This window comes from Chiloscyllium plagiosum, unplaced genomic scaffold (assembly GCF_037043375.1).
Source record: "Chiloscyllium plagiosum isolate Xiang-an unplaced genomic scaffold, Cpla_swu_hap1 HiC_scaffold_2, whole genome shotgun sequence".
NCBI lineage: Eukaryota > Metazoa > Chordata > Chondrichthyes > Orectolobiformes > Hemiscylliidae > Chiloscyllium > Chiloscyllium plagiosum.
In genome coordinates this window covers 70,230,560-70,251,228 of record NW_028270140.1, presented here as the reverse complement: position 1 = coordinate 70,251,228, position 20,669 = coordinate 70,230,560, and the positions used below count along the sequence as shown (strand labels likewise).

At 43.0% G+C, this 20,669-nt stretch overlaps 1 protein-coding gene across 1 annotated transcript in view; it reads right to left on the bottom strand.

Moving 5' to 3' along the window:
- Nucleotides 1–20,669, bottom strand: part of LOC122561225 (uncharacterized) — a 152,305-nt gene that overhangs the window by 61,701 nt on the left and 69,935 nt on the right. The window contains 1 exon segment of the mRNA XM_043712843.2: nucleotides 7,002–7,171. Within this exon segment, the coding sequence (XP_043568778.2) occupies nucleotides 7,002–7,171 (170 nt within the window).

Here is a 20,669-nt window from a genome sequence, read left to right as displayed (position 1 = left end):
ACACTCATTCGACTCTCCAGAGAAAGCAAAAAACTTTGTGGACACTTTAAATTAGACTGGTCAATTTAATAGATAGATAATAATGTTTTTTTCTTTCCAAAGAAAGTGTTGTTGGGTTTTTTTCAGGTACTAACCAGTGTTAAAATATACTTGGGGATAGTTAGAGTACTAACTTTTAACACCTTTGTTAATTCTACTTTTTTTTCTATTTTTGCTTGTGTCTGTGGTGCGGCTGTAGCTAGGAGTTAGGAAGGTGTCTGCAATGGCTAACTGTCTATCTACAGGCACTTCAAGCCTGGTTTTTGTATAAATTGCCCTGGTTACCATATTGGCAATGGGTCAGAAGACAAGGTTTTGGGATGTGTAGATACCCCCTTTGGGCGGGGGAGAGGGGGTAAATTCCCCTATTCAGCACCATTGGCTCTTTGTATTTTGTTTTGTTTTTTGGTTCTTGTTGTACATAGTTTTTGAAAATTTTGAAGATTTGTTAGTTGTAGTTTTTTAGACTGTAGTTTTCATGTTTTGAGGATTTGCTTACATTGAGGCTCAGTGATTTGTGATTCGAATTCTTCCTCTTTTCTGGGTGGCATAGTGGCTCAATGGTTAGCACTGCTGCATCACAGAGCCAGGGACCCTGGTTCAATTCCAGCCTTGGGTGACTATATGTGTGGAGTTTACACATTCTCCCAGCATCTGCATGGGTTTTCTCCAGGTGCTCCAGTTTCCTCTCACAATCCAAAGATGTGCAGGCTAGATGAAGTGGCCATGCTAAATTGCCAATAGTGTTCAGGGATGTCTAGGTTAGAGTAGGGGAATGGGTGGGATACTCCATAGAGGGTCAGTGTGGATTTATTGGGCTGAAGGGCCTGTTGCCACACTGTAAGGATTCTATTCTATTCTAGAAGACTGGAGTCCAAATGTTGCTACAGATTGTTATACCTATTAGTTAAATTTCAGGGCAATATAACAGCTCCAGGGCATTGGCGAATGGATTCCTTCATTCTTAAGGATAGTAAGTTCATTGAGTATTTCTCCAATGAATTCAGAGCTTTCCTAGCCATTAATTCAGACTCGGCCAGTAACCAATCCATCCTCTGGGAAACTGCTAGATGACATACTTAAATGTGTATCTAGAACATCAAGGGGAGCCACTCACCAGTCAAGGGGAAAAAGGTACTTTCCAGTCTTAAAAGGGAGAGGGTGGATATTGCCCTACAACAGGAGACACATCTTGATCATAGGGAACATTTGAAATTACAACAGAGTGGATTTGATCAGGTTTACTTCTTTTAATAGTAGGAGTGGGGGAATGGCCATACTTGTTCGGAAGAACCTCTCATTTCAGTTACTGGATTGTATTAAAAATGTGTAGAGGAGGTTCATAATCCTCAAAGCCACGACATATGAAGAATACAGTACTTTAAATGATTACTGTCCCCAAGCCTATCCCCTTAAAATTTCCGGTAGATGCATTTTCCAAACTGATTAGTCTTTCATCGCGGCATATTATTATAGGGAGAGATTTTAACTGTCTTATGGATCCCACGGTAGACAGAATGCTCAGAAGCCCTCCCGCCCGAGTACCTTCTCTACAATCTAAGTAACTGGTGGATCTTTGTGCAGAACTAGGACTGGTGGATGTCTGGAAGCGTCTCCACCACACAAGCAGGGATTTTACATTCTTCTTCAACCAACACAGGTGCCACACCAGTATTGATCTCTTTCTAACCCCCACTGCATTCCTAGATTTGGTAGAGTCCTGTACAACTGGGGATATTACCATCTCTGATCGTGCAGCAGTATACCTATTAGGTAAATTTCAGGGCAATATAACAGCTCCAGGGCACTGGCGAATGGATTCCTTCATTCTTAAGGATAGTAAGTTCATTGAGTATTTCTCTAATGAATTCAGAGCTTTCCTAGCCATTAATTCAGACTCAGCCAGTGACCAATCCATCCTCTGGGAAACTGCTAAAGTTAATGCGGGGGATAATTAGTTCCTATTCTGCCAGTAAGCATCAGCAGAAGGGAGAGCAGCAATGCTTGCTTGAAATACGGCTGAAGGCAGACTTTATAAGACCCACGATGGCTAAGCTACAGAGAGTCAGAGCGCTTCGGTATACACTGAACTCCATGCTCACACAGACAACCAAGAAGGAACTCACTTTTGTGAAACAAAGGTTGTTTGAGCACGGTGATAAACCAGGTAAGTATTTAGCATATTTTGCCAGGAAAAAGAGTGCCGACCAAGCCAATACCTCAATCAGGGAAGGGACTGGAACCCTTACTTGCAATTCTAAAAAGATGAATGCAGTATTTCTGAGATTTTGCTCCAAATTATATCAGTTTGAATGCTGTGAGGATGGGAGGGTTAGAATGAACTGAATTTAATTTATTGTCACGTGTACTGAGGCACAGTGAAAAGCTTTGTCTTGTGAGCAATACAGGCAGATCACATAGGATTTTTTTTCAAGAACCTGGATCTTCCAGGTGTAACCCCTGAGCAAGAGACTTTCTTTAACACCCTATTATCAATGCAGGAGGCGGTGAAGCAGCTCCAGAGCAGAAAGGCACCCAGTCCTGACAGACTTCCGAGTGAATTTTATAAAGAATTTATAAACATACTATCAAGACCAATGCTTAACATGTTCAATCACTCATACAGTCACAACTGCCTCCCAACATCCTTGAGAGGCTAACGACTCTTATTCTTAGGAAAGGGAAGACCCAAGAGGACTGTGCCTCCTATAGGCCCATCTCATTTTTAAATGTCGATTTCACAATCCTGTCTAAGACCCTTGCACTAAGGCTTGAAACTGTGCTGCCTTCCATCATCAAAGAGGACCAGACCAGCTTTCGAAAGGGCTGCAAATCTTCCAACAATGTTAGGAGATTGCTCAATATGATCCAAGCGTGCCAACAACAAGGTATACAGGGATTAGCGATCTCACTAGATGCAGAGAAGACATTTGATCGTATTGAGTAGCTGTACCTCTTCTATACTCTAGAACGGTTTGGCTTTGGCAAAGCCTCTGTTGGGTGGGTAAAGGTCCTTTATAGCGATGCTCTGGGCAATGGCGATATTCTCACCAATGGTGTACAATCAAGTAATTTTAGTATCCACTAGGGCAGTCAACAAGGCTGTCTCCTCTCACCATTGCTTTTTACTTCGACGATTGAGTCGCTGGCAGAGGCCATTCATAGGAACCCAGCATATTTGCCTCAGAAGTGGGACGAAAATCATACAAGATTACATCATATGCAGATGATGTCCTTATCTTTCTGTCAAAACCAACAGTTTTGGTATCTCATCTGATACAATGTATTAATTTGTTTGGTGCTTTTTCAGGCCACAAAATTAATTTTACAAAATTATAGGCCATGCCTATGGGGGAGGGTCTCCAAAAAATACTTGTCGTTGAAAATGAACCTCGATTTCCTTTTAAATAGTCATGGTGGGGCTGGGGGGAAGGGAAGGGGTGGGGTGTGGGTTCTTTATTTAGGTATATTGATCGTTCCCATCTTTGATCAGCTACTTAAGGCTAACTTTGCCCACTTATTTGACAAAAATCAAGCATGACTTTCAAAGATGGAAGACGCATCTAATATCCTGGCCTTAGGAGATCATAGCACTTATTATAGTGAATATCCTCCCTCATATATTATACCTGATGTGAATGCTTCCTTTGATCTTCACTAGACAAACATTCAGGAAACTGAAATGGCTGGTTCAGCTCTTTCATCTGGCACCATAAAAACAACCCCTTATCAAATTAACCAAATTGTAACTGCCCCACAAACTGAGGAGAATGACCTCCTGGATATTAAAAACGACAAATTAAATATTAGTTTATGTGAGTGACTGGGCCTGTGGGAATTCAGCTTCAATAAGGTTAGACATCGAAGTGCCCCCTCAATAGACTGCTGTTCCTAGACAAAATGAGGACAGTTAAGGAATATTGCCAAAATCCAATAATTACCAATACCATTAACGCATGGAGGGCAATGCGGCAGAGTGAGGGTAACAGCCAAAGCATCATTTTTATCCCCTATAATTGGTATACTAGGTCTCCAACCAGGTATAATGGATTCCAGTTTAAACTCTGGGGAACTAGGGATGTCTCTTTCCTGGGTGACTTTTTTAAGGAGGAGACATGATGTCCTTTGATCAACTGACTTAGAAGTACAGACTATCTAGCAGAGACATCTTCCATTTTTTCCAAATCAGGGATTTTGTTCAAAAGAGAACTACATTTCTAACTGACCCTAATAGATCTGACAAAGGGAAGACGGTGCTTTGCGCTAAGAACACACTTTCTGTCAGGACTTTCTATCACCTGGTTGGGGGTGGGAAGTGGCCCTTCAGACAAGGTCGTGCGGCTGTTTAAGGTCTGGGAGAGAGAGCTGGGAGTTGAGATCTCCACTGAGACATGGGAGGACATTTGGGAAAACACAAGAAAGACAGCGATTTGTAACAGGACCTGTGCCCTACAGCTGAAGATTCTCCACAGGGCCCATCTGGCCCCAGATCGCCTCTCAAAATTCAAAAGGGGGGTAATCTTCAACATGTTCCAAATGCAACATAAGTACAGGCACTTTCACTCATTGTCTTTGGTCCTGCTGCAAGCTCCGGATATCCTGCAGCACTGTGGTAAGTGCAATAGAGGGGATCTTGGGGACAGAATTGGAGATGAACCCGGTCTCTCTTCTCCTGAGTCTGCTCAGTGTCCTTCCTTTACCCACGAATATGAAAAAAACTTTTCAATATCCTTACTTTGTGTGCAAGAAAAACCGTTTTGCTATGTTGGTTGTCTGAAAACACCCTGGGTCTGTCGGGTTGGCAGAAGTTAGTCCTGGAGCATATCCTTCTGGATTTTCTTACACGAGTGTAGTTCTCTTTTTGCATTGTTGTGATTTGTATTGTTTTTAGTTTAAATGTAATATTTTAAAAATCTATTTCAATAAAAATACATTTTTAAAAAATTATCTGGTTATTCATTTGGACTTAATGTGGGATTGTATTATACGTAATTTAGCTACAGTATCTGCCCATATAACTTAACAGCTATGTCAAATAAAAGCACCCTGTTGTAGCATGGGGCCATAAAAGGGGCTATAAAAATTGAAATCCTTACCTTTCACTTACTCTATCTGTGCTAAACTCTATAATCAAAGAACCTCTGCAAATCAGCAAATTAGAGCAGTTTAAGGTTGAATTTTGCTTGCTGATGATAGAAAGAAAATAGCTAGCATTTCCAGGGTGGCATGATGGCTCAATGGTTAGAACTGCTGCCTCAGTGCCAGGGGCTCAGTTTGATTCCACTTTTGGGTGACTGTCTGTGTACAGTTTGCACATTCTCCCAGTGTCTGTATGGGTTTCCTCCCACAGTCCAAAGATGTGCTGATTACCTGGATCTGGGTGGGATGCTCTTCAGAGGATCAGTATGGATTCGATGCATGTTGTAGGGATTCTACCGCACTCTCATATCACGAGCACCGCAGAGTTAGTATTAGCCACGGGGTTACATTTTTTCTGCAGTGTCAGCCAATTTGATCACAGCTAAATCACATCAACAACATAACAAATAATTCATCTTTTTTAATAGCAAGGTTGAGGATAAATGTGCAAATACTTTACATCCATCTAGTGATAATAAAAAAGCATGTGATGCCTAAATGCAACCCAGTAATATCCAATTTGAATGAAGGTGGATTGAAGAACAGGCAACTGATCTACTGAGGAGTAGGGTCAGTTGTCAAAATAGTGACAAGTACTGTATATAACAAATTGCTTTATTTCGCATGAAAAGCATAAAAGAATAGAATATAATTTCTCTAATTATAACTATTTCTTGTTGTTACTCCGAATATACTATAACAAAATAAGGCACTTATTCTCAGGTGGGACTGCCTCTGGTGTGGGAGCTCCTGGCACCAGTTGAACATCTCTGAAGCACACTAGATAAAAACTTGTTGTAAATTCAACACTACATTCGCTTTAATTTTTTCTCCACTGTGTATAACTTTTGAGGTCCATGTGCAGCAGCAGCTTCGGGGTGTAATGTGAAATTAGGAAATCTAGTTACAACTGTATCAATGAGACTGCACAAAGAGCATTTGTGTAAAGTTGATTTTCTTACTTAAGAAGTGATTTACTGACATTGCAATCAGTCAGCAGAGGTTTGGGAGGCTGATTCTGGAATGTAGGGGAGGCAGTAGCATCGTGGTAATGAGGTCCAGACAAATGGGGGCATGTGTTCACATCTCACCACGGTAGCTGGTATAGTTTAAGTTAAACAATGTTGAGTTGAAAGCTAGTTTTAGTCACGGGGTCATGAAAATCTGCCTTGTTCATTAATACCTTTTGGGAAAATAAATCTCCCATTCTCACCTGGTCTGGCCTATATATGGCTCCACATCCACTGTTATGTGCTTGGCTCTTCACTGTCCTCTGAAGTGGCTCAGCCACTCAGTTCCAGGGTAGTTAGGGATTTGCAACAAATGCCATTGCTAGTGATGCTCAAATTCCATGACATATTTTTAAATCAAGTGGTTGCCTTTAATCATCTGAATTTAGAAGAAAGAGAAGTGATTCCTGAAACATAAGATTGTGAGCTTGCTTGATGGAGCAAATGCTGAGTGCTTTGCTTCCCCTTGTGCAGCAATCCAAAACCTGGTGACACTGTTTAAAAATATAGGGTCACCCATTTACAATGAAGATGACCAGCAACTTCTTCTCAAACACTTTATGGTCTTTGGAATTCTTCTTCACAGAGAGCAGAAGAAGTTGAATTATTGACTATAGTCAATGCTGTGCAAGACAGTTTTTTGATTTACAAGGGAATCAAAGGTTAAGGGGGGCAGTCAAAAAAGCAACCACAGTCTTGTGGAATGGTATAGCAAGTTCGATGGATTGAATAGCCTACTGCTGCTCCTAGTTCTTAGGGTTTAATGCAGGAAAATACACGCATTTGTCAGAAAGTTAAATTAATTCACTGTACCTGAAGTGAGTCCTTACAATGGCTGAACAGCTTCTTTATTCCAGAGGTACTAATGCACTTTCTCCTGTTATTGCATCGATAAAGTCTGAGGCTTTGTGGGTGATGTCGTCCAATGTTTGCTAGCCTGTTATCATTCAAACAACTGCAATTTTCAATCTGAATAATCTTCCCTGGAAGAGAAGTACTGAACTTCAAAGTTCTGATCACATAAAAACATAAATAAAATCAGCTATAATTTAAAAATGCTGCGGTTGCTGGAAATCTGAAATAAATAATAGCAGAAAATGTTGGAGAAATTCAACAGGTCTGGCAGCACATGTGGAGCAAAAAAGAGAATAAAAGTCAGGATATGGGCCGGGTGCTGGCAGGTTGGGCTAGATTGGGTTGAAATATCTGGTTGGCATGGACGGGTTGGACCGAAGGGTCTGTTTCTGCGCTGTACATCTCTATGACTCCAGTGTGACTCTTCTTTTGCCCTTCGAGGTCCAGAATTCAGAAAAATAGTTACATTTCTTTGCAGAGTAGGGATCTTGCTGTATTTTTAAGTTTATTCTACCCATGCTTCATTTTAGTTTCCTACTCAGTTCATATAAGCATTGGCCAAAATGTAGGCATGCAACCCCCTTCCTAATTTTCAAAATGATTGCTGTGAAATTAGGCAGTAAGGTGCAGAAGAATGTTGCATTATGAGCACCACCCTCCCCCCACCAACCTGCAATACCACCCTGATTCTGGACACAAAGAATTCTTAAAAGTCAGAAGTGTATTTTTAATTGGCATTCTCAGTATGGTACCAATTCAGCAACTCTCAGGATTTCAAAATGCTCGCACTGCATTTACATATCCAAAGATGGTTTATTCTGAAGTTACACACACACAAACAAATTGATGAGAAATTACAACAATTTGAAAGTCACAAAAATTCCTGGCTTCTAGCCAGAAAATTCAACCTCTATGATTTGCATGTGGGCTGACACTCAGGCTGTCTTCTCATTTCACCCCTGAGGAAGAGGAGCTCCAGCTTTGTCCTTGCAGCTGAGAGGAGAACCTTCAAGGAGATGAACCACAGAGGTGAGCCATCTGGGCTTTTCGTTCTGTCATTCTTGCTGTAGCTTTCCAGTTAGCCCCTAGGTTTATTGAAAGTAGTACCTGAGGTGTAGCAACGACAGAATGGTTGAAGGTAGCAGTCACTGAAAGGACTTCTTCCTTCAGGCAACACTGCATACAGGGTTGGCAGGCCTTTAAATACAGTCCCAGAACCTGCTGCACTGTCAACTGATATTAATGTCAAAGCCTGACCTCCAGCCTTGGCCCCTCAATGAGCAGCATCTGTGCCTGACATGGAGTTCATTCTAAAAGAGGACTGGCAAAGTGGATTATCAACAAGCAACAGCAATAGCATCAAAGGAGAGCACACAGGTTCTTCTTCCATGGAGCTACTGTCACACTCTCTGGAAAGTGCCATAACAACCCTACGTATCTGCTCTTGAACATATTACTAGATTGCTGCTATGTCCTGGAACTCCATTTGAATCATGGTAATTAACCAAAAGGTAAAGTCAATAGTACTACTGGACTATCGGGCTGGTCTCTCATTAGAACATAGAACAGTACAGGCCCTTCAGCCCTCGATGTGGTGCCGGCCTTTTATCCGACTCGAAGATCAGACTAACCAACATATCCTTCATTGTACTAACTTCCATGTGCCTATCCAAGAGTCGCTTAAATGTCCCTAATGTATCTGACTGCATTCCACGCACCCACCACTGTGTAAAGAACCAACCTCTGACATCTCCCCTAAATCTTCCTCCAATTACCTTAAATTATGCACCCTTGTGATAGACATATCCACCATGGGAAAAAAATCTCTGGCTATCCACTCCATCTATGGCTCTCAGCATCTTGTACACCTCTACTAAGTCACCTCTCATCCTTCTTCGCTCCAATGAGAAAAGCCTCAGCTCCTTTCACCCTTTCTTCATCAGACATGCCCTCCAGTCTAGGCAGCATCCGGGTAAATCTCCTCTACATCATCTCTAAAATTTCCACACCCTTCCTACAATGAGGTGACCAGAATGAATACAATATTCCAAGTGTGGTCTAACCAGGGCTCTACAGACCTGCAGCATAACCTTGCAGCTATTAAATTCAATCCCCCTGCTAATAAAATACATCATACCTATTCTTAACAACCCTATCAACCGGAGTGGCAACTTTGAGGGATCTATGGACTTGGACCCCAAGGTCCTCTGTTCCTCCACACTGCCAAGAAACCTGCCTTTAATCCTGTATTCTGCATTCAAATTCATCCTTCCAAAGTAAATCACTTCATACTTTTCCAGGTTGAACTCCATCTACCAGCCCAGTTCTGCATCCTGTCCAGTTGGAACCTGCAACATCCCTCCACACTATCCACAACACCACCAACCTTCGTGCCATTGGCAAACTTACTAACCCACCCTTCCACTTCCTCAGCCAAGTCATTTATAAAAGTCACAAAGAGCAGAAGCCCCAGAACCAATTCCTGCAGAACATCATTGTCACCAAGCTCCAGGCTGAATACTTTCCATCTACCAACACCCTCTGTCTTCTATGGGCCAGACAATTCTGTGTCCAGCCAAACAGGTTTCCCTGAATTCCATGCCTCCTTACTTTCTGAATGAGTTTACCATGGGGAATCCTATCAAACACCTTGCTAAAATCCATGTATACCACATCCACTGCTCTACCTTCATCAATGTGTTTTGCCACATCCTCAAAGAATTCAGTAAGGCTTGTGAGGCATGACCTGCCCCTCACAAAGCCATGCTGACTATCTCTAATCAAACTATGGTTTTCCAAGTAATCCTAAATCCTGTCTCGCAGAATGCTCTCCAGTACTTTGCCCACTTCTGATGTAAGACTGACTGGTCTGTAATTCCCAGGATTATCCCTATTCCCCTTCTTGAATAGGGAATAACATTTGCCACTCTCCAATCATCTGGCACTACTCCAGTGGAGAGCGAGCATGAAAAGATCATTACCAAAGGTGCAGCAATCTCTTCCCTCACTTCCTGTAGTAACCTAAGGTATATACCTACCGGCAAAGGGGATTTATCTATTCTTATGATTTTCAAAATTTTCAGCACATCCTCCTCCCTAACATCAACCTACACCAGCGTATCAGTCTGTTTCACACTGTTCTCAGAAATTTCAAAGGTCCCTCTGAGTAGTGAATACTGAAGCAAAGTACTCATTAATGACCTCCCCTACAACCTTCAACGCCAGGCACAAGTTCCCTCCACTATCCCTGATCAGGCCTACCCTCACTCTGGCCATCCTCTTGTTCCTTAAATAAGTGTAGAACTGCTGAGGGCTTTCCGTATTCCTACCCGTGGAAGCATTTTCATGCCCCCTACTAGCTCTCTTAAGTCCATTCTTAAGATCCTTCTTGGCTACCTTGTAACCTTCTAGAGCCCTGTCTGGTCCTTGCCTCCTTAACCTTACGTAAGCTTCCTTCTTCCTCTTGGCTAGATGTTCCACAACCCTTGTCACTCAAGGTTCTTTCAACCAACTATCCCGTCCATGCCTTAGTGGGACAAACCTGTCCAGCACTATCAGGTGCTTCCTAAACAACCTTCACATTTCTGTTGTGCAATCTGTTCTCAGTTTAGGCACCCCAGTTCCTGCTTAATAGCATCGTCATTCCCCCTCCCCCAATTAAATACTTTCCCAAACCATCTGCTCCTATCCCTCTCCAGGAGTTCAGTAAAGGTCAGGGAGTTGTGATCATTATCACTAAAATGTTCTCCCACCAAGATATCTGACATCTGGCATGGTTCATTGTCAAGTACCAAATCCAATATCACCTCCCCTCTAGTCGGCTGATCCATATATTGCATCAGGAACCCTTCCTGGGTGCACCTAACAAAAACTGCTCCATTCAAACTGTTCGAACTATGGAGGTTCCAATCAATATTAGGGAGCTGTGTACATACCACCACAAGCAAAGGTTGAGGAAGCTCTGGATGTGCTGTACACACCACTAACACCCTGGAGACAGAGGCAGTGTTTATTGTGACTGGCAATTTCAATCAAGCCAATCTAAGGAAGGTGTTGCCCAATTAGCACCAGAACATTACCTGCCCCACCAGGGGCCTGAACATTTTAGACTACTGCTACACCTCTGTGAAGGATGCCTACCGCTCCATTCCCCCTTCACTTCGGGAACTCCGACCACAATGCCATGCTTCTTCTCCGGCTTACAGGCAAAAGCTCAAGCAGGAGACCCCCTCTTGGATACAGGTCCAGTGCTGGCCAGAGGAGGCAGAGGATCAACTCCGGTGCTGTCTGGAATCGGCTGATTGAGCCATTGAGTACAGGAATTGGGAGGTCATGTTGCGGACATTGGTTAGGCCACTGTTGGAATATTGCGTGCAATTCTGGTCTCCTCCCTGTCGGAAAGGTGTTGTGAAACTTGAAAGGGTTCAGAAAAGATTTACAAGGATGTTGTCAGGGTTGGAGGATTTGAGCTATAATGAGAGGCTGAACAGGCTGGGGCTGTTTTACCTGGAGTGTTGGAGGCTGAAGGGTGACCTTGTAGAGGTTTGCGAAATCATGAGTGGCATGGATAGGATAAATAGACAAAGTCTTTTCCCTGGGGTGGGGGAGTCCAGAACTAGAGGGCATAGGTTTAGTGTGAGTCAAAACAGCAATAGTCTGAGATTCCAATCAAGCCTTCACCAAAAGTTCTACTATTCATCATCAGATGCTGCATAATTAATTGTGGATTGCACAGGAGAAGCAATGGAGGTAATTATTCACGTTATGTTTGAAAGTAAGGTTTCCAAGACCTATTCACAGCTGGGGAGGACTTGGGAGGTAGACTATGCCATGCTCCTTGACATTGTACACAAGTTTTATGACAGGCCTCCTGCTGTCCTAAACATTTGCTTGTATACACTAATGAGCTTTTTTCTTCAGGCTGGCTCATTGCAATCTTCATCAAACTCCTCTACGGCATAATTAAAATGTAAGGCAGCTTTTCAGCAGGCTGGAACTTGCATTATCCTTTCCTCCTACCCTTCATCCTGTGTGTCCATTGTCTCATGTGCCAATCCCTCCTCCAGCTTCTAAATACGCACTTTACTCTTGGAAGCTTCCAGATCTTTGCAAATGAATGAATAAAAAAATAAAATCACAGGACTAGATTGGGTTGGGATATCTGGTCAGCATGGACAGGTTGGACCGAAGGGTCTGTTTCCATGCTGTACATCTCTATGACTCTATAATTGTCAGAGTGTGGGAGGAACCATTTGGCCAATTGTAACTGCAGTCACTCTCCAAGTGAAATTTATGGCTCAAAGTCATTTCCCTGCTTTTTTCCCCAATATCTTGCACATCTAATCATCTCTTGAATACCTCGATTGAACCTGCATCCACCACACTTCCAGGCAGTCCATTTTAGACCTGACCCATTCATTGTTTGATAGTATTTTTTCCCTCATCAGTTGTGCTTCTTTTGCAATTCACGTTAACTTTATGTCTGCTCATTTCTGATCATAAGGGATGTTAACTGTTTCTCAGTATCTACGATATCCAGCTCCCTCATGATTTTTGAGGACGCTAATCAGATCTCCTCATCTCTTCAAGAACAATCCCAACCTCCCCAAATGTCATCATAACTGAAGTTTCTTATTCCTGGAATGACTTCTAAATCTCTTCTGCATGTTCTCCAATGCATTCACATTGAGTCTACAGTGTGATAGCCAGAACTGTCTGCAATACTCCAGCTGACATCAACAAGGAGCTTATACAAATCGGTAAGCATTGGGTTGTGGTCTGGTGAGAGAAGGAAGAAAGGATTACATGATTACAGCATATGACTGCCTAGAACAGACTAGGAGGCTTAAATACACAGTTGTTAATCATCAACCTTCTGTGCCCACCCAGCAATCGCCACAGCCTCAGCAATACATCTTCGTATCATGGTCAACACTGTCTACTCCAAGATTGTCAAAACATGTCAGTCCACTTGTTCTCTTCCTATTCCTTCCTGCTGTCTCCTGTTGTATGCCATTTTCTCCTGCAAAGAGGAAGGAAGTGCATCAGTGAATGTCCCACAGTATTTGCAGATGTGGAATTCATTGGTTGCCACTGTGTGAAAATCTGTGATTTATGATGGGAGGCATACAATAGTCCTATATGTGAGGTCTGAGGTAAACCATATGAATTTTAGATTGGGGTACTGATTGAGGAAACTATTGGTAAATGGATAATGGAGGTGCCATGACTTGAACAGTGGATGGACTAGAGGTGAAATTGATGAGATACTACTTGCACCTTGTGTCACATCATGAGACGTTTTCTTGGACTACTTCCTGCACAACATTCATGTTATTGAGTTATAGAGATGTACAGCACGGAAACAGACTTCATTCATCCATGCTAACCCAGATATCCTAACTAATCTAGTTCCATTTTCCAGCACTTGGCCTATATTCCTCTAAACCCTTCCTATTCATATACCCATCCAGATGGCTTTTAAATGTTCTAACTGTACCAGCCTCCACCACATCCTCTGGCAGCACCACCCTACACGCATCACCCTCTGCGTGAAAACATTGCGCTTTAGGTCCTAATTGAGTTCTACCACTTTAACTTCCTATTTCATCTTGAGCATTTGTCCTCATAGAGACCTGTCATTCTGGTACATACAGGATGTCTCTTCTCTCCACATTTTTCACCAAATTGTGCAATGCATAATTAAAAAAGCTTGGTGAATTTTTGCTCACATGTATAGTCATTCTTCAAAGCATCATATTTCAGTTTTCAATGGACTTCTGCCCTTTTTATGTAGCCACAATGCAGTTGCTCTTTAAGAGGAGCAAACTACCTCTAAGTGATGCTAGACATTTGCAATAATCAATTCTTTTGCCTGTGCAACCATCCAATATACAGTGTGGACAATGCTGCCTTTATGCAGGAACTATTGCAATCAACAAATAGCATCAATGTAGCTGAACAAATATCCAACATGGGTCAATTACATACAGCAATCACATGCCCCATTTTATGAGTTATCTAATTTAGACATCATTTAAGTTTTGTTAACATACATTAGTACTCATGTAGAATCATTCCATGAACATACAAATTTCCAAGTATTGCAAAAAGAAATGGAATGTTTATGCATTTAGCTATCAGAGGGCATGTATGTTCTACAATCAATGTTTTGAAGTTTTGGAAAATTAATTATTTTGCCAAGTTCAAAGAATGCACAGATCAAATTAGGCTGAAAGAGATGACAGAAGGCTAGTATCAAATGAAAATACCTTTCTAAGACAAAAATATCACTTATTGTACAGTAGTAAGTCTAATATGATGAATATTTGATCTTTGATTACATCAGCCCTGAATCCTAGCCAAATCGCTTCTTTAAAATAAATGAGTATGTACAATCTACTGAACATCTAGAGTATTTCACAATAATGATTTATTTTCAGGAGGAGTATAATGAATTTTGGCAACCACACATGCACCTGTGTGTGCATTCTTTTACCCATTACAAGGATAATTGGAATATCTGATGCTATTGGTCAAGAAATTGTTTGCATTCCTAAACTTACAAATGCTTACGAATTCAATCTCTTAAAAATGCAGGAAAGGTTTTTAACCTTTGTTAGGAGATTGCAATATGTTTTCTCCAAAATTGGGAGGCCTAAGAATGTACTTAGGGGGGATCCAAGATGGCGGCGACCCAGCAAGTCTGAGTCTACAGTGCTCCTCCCAAGACTTGGGCAAAGTGGGTCACCCACCCCCACCACACTCACCAAATCATTTAAAATAGTTGTTTAATTTAATTAGTTGATGAGAGATGTTCTCTCCAAAATGGGCTTTGGGGAGGGAATCTGCAATTGGATCAGACTGCTCTACACCAACATTGTTAGTGCAGTCCCAATCAATGGGTGGGAATCAGATAGCTTCCCAGTCAGATCTGGGGTCAGGCAGGGCTGCCCTCTCTTTCCTGCCTTGTTTGTGTGCTGCATAGAGCCATTTGCCGAGTCCATCAGGAAGGATGCGAGCCTGAGAGGAGTGACTATTCCTGGCAGCGGGGGCATGCAGGTTAAGGCCTCCCTGTACATGGATGACGTCGCCGTTTTCTGCTCGGATCCGCTGTCCATGCGCAGACTCATGTGCATATGTGACCAGTTCGAACGGGCCTCGGGGCCAAGGTAAACCGAGGCAAGAGCGAGGCCATGCTCTTTGGGAACTGGGTCGACCAATCCTCGATCCCCTTCACCGTCAGGACCGACCACCTGAAGGTGCTGGGTATTTGGTTCGGGGGGGCTGGGGCGTGCGCCAAGTCTTGGGAGGAGCGTATCAGCAAAGTGAGGCAGAAACTGGGCAGATGGACGCTTCGGTCGCTCTCCATCGCGGGAAAAAACCTGGTCATCAGGTGTGAGGCACTGTCTTTGCTATTATACATGGCACAGGTCTGGCCTATTCCCAGAACCTGTGCCGCTGCAGTCACCCGGGCCATCTTCCAGTTCATATGGAGGTCAAAGATGGACCGGGTCCGAAGGGACTCGCTGTACAAAGATCTGGGCAACGGGGGAAAAAAATACACCCAATGCCACCCTCACCCTGATGGCCACCTTTGTGTGTGGCTGCATCAAGCTATGCGTGGATCCCCGGTACGCAAACACCAAGTGTCACTACGTACTGAGGTTCTACCTGTCCCCGGTGTTGCGAAGGATGGCCCTAGCCTCGCTGCCGCGGAACGCTCCGAGTAGTTGGACCGTTCCGTATCACCTGTCCTTCGTGGAGAAGTTTATGAAGAAAAACACCTTTGACCACAAGTTCATCAGGAAGTGGTCAGCACGTAGTGTCCTTGAGACCCTTCGGGAAAAGGAGAGGGCGGATCCTATCGAGCGGTTCCCTGAGCAGACTGTCAAAGCCATTTGGCAGAATGCCTCATTGCCAGAACTTTCCAACAAGCACCAAGAGATGGCGTGGCTGGTGGTGAGAAGGGCTCTGTCTATGAGATCCTTTATGCACGCCCGGACTCTCAGCCGCACCGCACGCTGCCCTCGAAGCGGCTGCGGGGGGGACGAGACTGTCACACACCTCCTTCTGGAATGTGCCTATGCAGAGGAAGTCTGGAGAGGAATGCAGTTGTGTTTGTCGAGGTTCGTCCCGAGCAGCGACGTGACGCGGGACTCCGTGCTCTACAGTCTGTTCCCCGGGACGCACACAGAGACGAACATCAACTGTGCCTGGAGGATCATCAACTCGGTGAAGGACGCTCTCTGGGCGGTCCGAAACCTGCTGATCTTCCAGCTGAAGGAGTTGACCCCGACTGAGTGCTGCAGACTGGCACATTCCAAGGTCCAGGACTACGTGTTGAGGGACGCGCTGAAGCTTGGGGCAGCTGCCGCCAAGGCGCGGTGGGGAAAGACCACTGTGTAAAGTCTGCCTGCCTAACGAAGAACAGGGGGCCCATGCAGTCACTTGGGCTCTGCTGACGCCTCAGCTAATTATATGGGCATATGACTGAAAAATATACAGACCTGTATAAAAATGATAAATTCTGATCTCTGTATGTACATGTTTACATATGTATGGCATGACCAACTGTACAGACCATCAAATTATTTTATGAATAAAGTATATTTTTGAAATAAAAAAAAGTTTAGTATTGAATTTAAACAATTTAATCTTCAGTAAAAATGACTAAAGGGAAGGGAGCCCGCAGCTCTCAGCAGGCAGCAACCCCTCCCCCACCCTCTCCAGCTGCAGCAGAGGTGTCCGCAGCCGCCCCGGGGGACTTACCTACCACGGCGAGCCTTGTGGAAATCATCTCCAAACTGGATGCGAAGATCAATGCTTTTATTGAAGAATCCCGAAGTCGATGGGACTCACTCTCGGCTGCGCTGCAAAAGCACGACTGAGACATTAAGGAAATCGAGCGCCTAGTCGGAGGGGCGGAGCTAAAGGCCGCAAACTCCGAAACTACAGCACAATCGGCCGTGGATCGGGTCCGGACTCTCGAACGGCAAGTCCGGACCTTAGAGAACCACACTGACGACCTGGAGAATAGAGGTCATTGTAAAAATATTCGTTTGCTGGGCCTTCCCGAACAGGAAGAGGAAGGCCAGCTTACAAGGTTCCTTGAACAGTGGCTTCCACAGCTGTTAAATCTGGAGGCTGGATCAGGCCAGGTAAAGGTGGAATGGGCCTACCGGGTCGCAATACGCGGGCCCGGCTGTCTTTCTTGGAAAATGTGACTCACAGTTGTGCACAGCAAGAGGAAGATTCAGAAACAATAAAGGGACAAATGAGCAGTTAATATTGCAGCAGAAGGCAATAAGGAGGTTAGCAGAGGGACATTGTGTTCTTCTGAAAGGAGCCATGTGGTACATCTACATCCAAACATGTTTCACACCCAATTTAAGGCGGCCAGTTCCAATAACGTCATACCATTTCAATATTCCCTTCATCAAACTGCTTCTACTCTGTAGGGATTCCATGCACCTTCATTGTACTGCCTTCAGTACAATACAAAGATATCCATCCTTAAATATGGAAAACTATATTATACTGACTACAGTCTGTTCTGCTATAGCATGATGATTACATTCTTGTGTGACCTTGTGTTTTAGAAAATCCTGCAACAGAAATGACGGGGCGTGTGGGAAAAACAGGGTTGGGGTGAATCATTAAAATAGGTAAAAACAATGACTGCAGATGCTGGAAACCAGATTCTGGATTAGTGGTGGTGGAAAAGCACAGCAGTTCAGGCAGCATCTGAGGAGCAGTAAAATTGATGCTTCGGGCAAAAGCCCTTCATCAGGAATACAGGCAGAGTATGGAGAGATAAATGAGAGGAGGGTGGGGGTGGGGAGAAAGTAGCGTAGAGTACAATAGGTGAGTGGGGGAGGGGATGAAGGTGATAGGTCAGGGAGGAGGGTGGAGTGGACAGGTGGAAAAGAAGATAGGCAGGTAGGACAAGTCAGGGGGACAGTGCTGAGCTGGAAATTTGGAACTGGGGTGAGGTGGGGGAAGGGGAAATGAGGAAACTGTTGAGGTCCACATTGATGCCCTGGGGCGTCTGTCTCTAGGAGCGGGGTTGTTTTCCCTTGTTATTTTGTATTATTATATTTAATTATTACTGGTTGAGGTTGTAATTTTATAGTTATATATGTTTATACATGGTATTAACATTACCAAATATATCCAGGTGTTGGTGTGGGTGGGGGGGTAGGGGTAGGGTGCTCACTGTTAACTCTAGCTCTGTAGTATATTTGAATTTTTCTCATCCTATTGAGGAGCGCCTGGGTCAAGGGTGGGGCACTGGTTGGGAGAGGATATGATGGACCTTTGGAAAGGAAGTGACACCCCCTGGAACAAAGGGGAAAATCTCCATTTAAATACGTTTTATATTTTTTTAAAATTTAGAAATAGTTTTTTTATTATACTGTTGTAAGTGTATTAGAGAGCCTTTATTTTTGTGAATTTTGTATGCTCTATGCTCGGGATGTTCTGGATAGGGTTTCCCCTCCCGAGGGGTCTCGGATTTGCCCGAACGATTATGGTTGATCAGTCGGTTAAGTGGTGCACCTGGGATGTCAAGGGGAGTAATTTGCCAGTCAAAAGGAAGAAAATATTATCAAATCTCAAGAAAGAAAGGGTTGATATAGCTCTCCTACAGGAGACACACTTATTGGATAAAGAACACTTGAAATTACGACAGGGTGGATTTGATCAGGCCTTTTTTTCTTCTTTTAGCTCAAAAAGCAGGGGAGTAGTTATTCTTATTCGGAAGAATTTCCCTTTCAAAATCCTAAATCAGATAAAAGACAAATCTGGGCGATATATTCTGACTAAAGCCCTTATAAATGGAGAGGAATATGGGATTTTAAATTTGTATTGTCCCCCCGGCACATCCTTTTAAAATTTATCACGGAAGCCTTCTCAAAATTGATGGCTCTCGATGCCCGTCATATAATTATAGGGGAAGACTTTAATTGTATTATGGATCCGGAAATAGACAGGACTCCCAAGAGTACTGCAGGAGTATCTCCCAGATCTAGACAATTGGTGGATTTGAACAAAGAAATAGGATTAGTAGATGTATGGAGATGTCTTCATCCACAGGGCAGAGATTTTTCTTTTTACTCCAATCCACATAAATGTCATACCAGAATTGATATGTATTTTGCCCCCTCAATTTTTTAAAATTCCATATCATCCTGTAAAATAGGTAGCATAGCAATTTCCGATCATGCTGCTGTATAGATGGAAATCAAGGCGAGGAACAATGGGACATCCCCTCAGCATTGGCGTATGGACCCCTTCCTGATGAAAGATAGTAAATTTGTAAAGTACTTCTCTCAAGAATTTTTAGAAATTAATTTAGGTACAACTAGCAACCCATCAATGATGTGGGAGACCATCAAAGCTTACGTGCGAGGTTTGATCATCTCATACTCAGCGACCCAGAAAAAATTAAAGGGAGAACAACAGCGTCTGCTCGAAGCTCGCTTAAAAGCAGCTGAAACAGCATACGCCGATAGACCTTCTATTATCAAATTGCAAAGGATTATGACCCTGAGGACAGCTCTAAATACCATGCTTACCCAAACGGCTAAGAGGGAAATATTATTTGCAAAACAAAGGTTATATGAAGTTGGCGACAAACTTAGTATTTCTTGCAAGGAAAAAAAAGGCCCCTCAAACTATCACGCCTATCAAGGAAAGTATGGGTATTTGGACTCATGACCATAAAAGGATTAACGCAATCTTTAGAAAATTTTATTCTGATTTATATAAATCGCAGGATTGTGAAGACAGGACTAGGAGGATGCAATCATTTTTTAAAAATTTGACCTTTCCGGACCTAACTCCGGAACAGGTATCGGTCTTAAATGCTCCCCTAACGGTACAAGAAATACTTGACGCAATCAGGCAACTTCAGAGCGGTAAGGCACCTGGCCCAGACGGCTTTCAAGCTGAATTCTATAAAGAATTTACAGGAATATTGGCTGGTCCAATTATGGACATGTATAACTACGCATACAGTCAGGTCTGTCTCCTGCCTTCGTTGAAAGAGGCAAATATCTCTCTTATCCTTAAAAAAGGAAAGGACCCAGAAGATTGCACATCATACAGACTAATATTCTTGCTAAATATAGATTTTAAAATCCTTTCTAAAACATTAGCATTGAGCCTCTCTGCAACCTCCTCACAACTCCCATTTCCAAAAAGTTTCTATCATCTGCAAACTTGTAAATATTACAACATGGTCCCACATCCAAGCCTTTCCTGAAGAAGGGCTTATGCCCGAAACGTCGATTCTCCTTTTCCTTGGATGCTGCCTGACCTGCTGCGCTTTTCCAGCAACATATTTTCAGCCCACATCCAAGTCAATTATTTATCCAGTACACAGAGGCATAGAACCACGATATGAAAATATTGTTTCAAGAAGTAATTTATTCATAATTTTCTTAAAAGTATTGCTTTTACTGTAGCCTTCTCAAAATATCAAATCAACTAGGCCTTTAAAGGACCAAAAGTAGAAATTGCAAGCACTTGCTACCTTTATCTTATTTAAATACATCACAGCAATAGAAAAATGGATCTAAGAGAAAGAGTTGTCACTCTAGCAATGTTTCACTTTGGGCATCA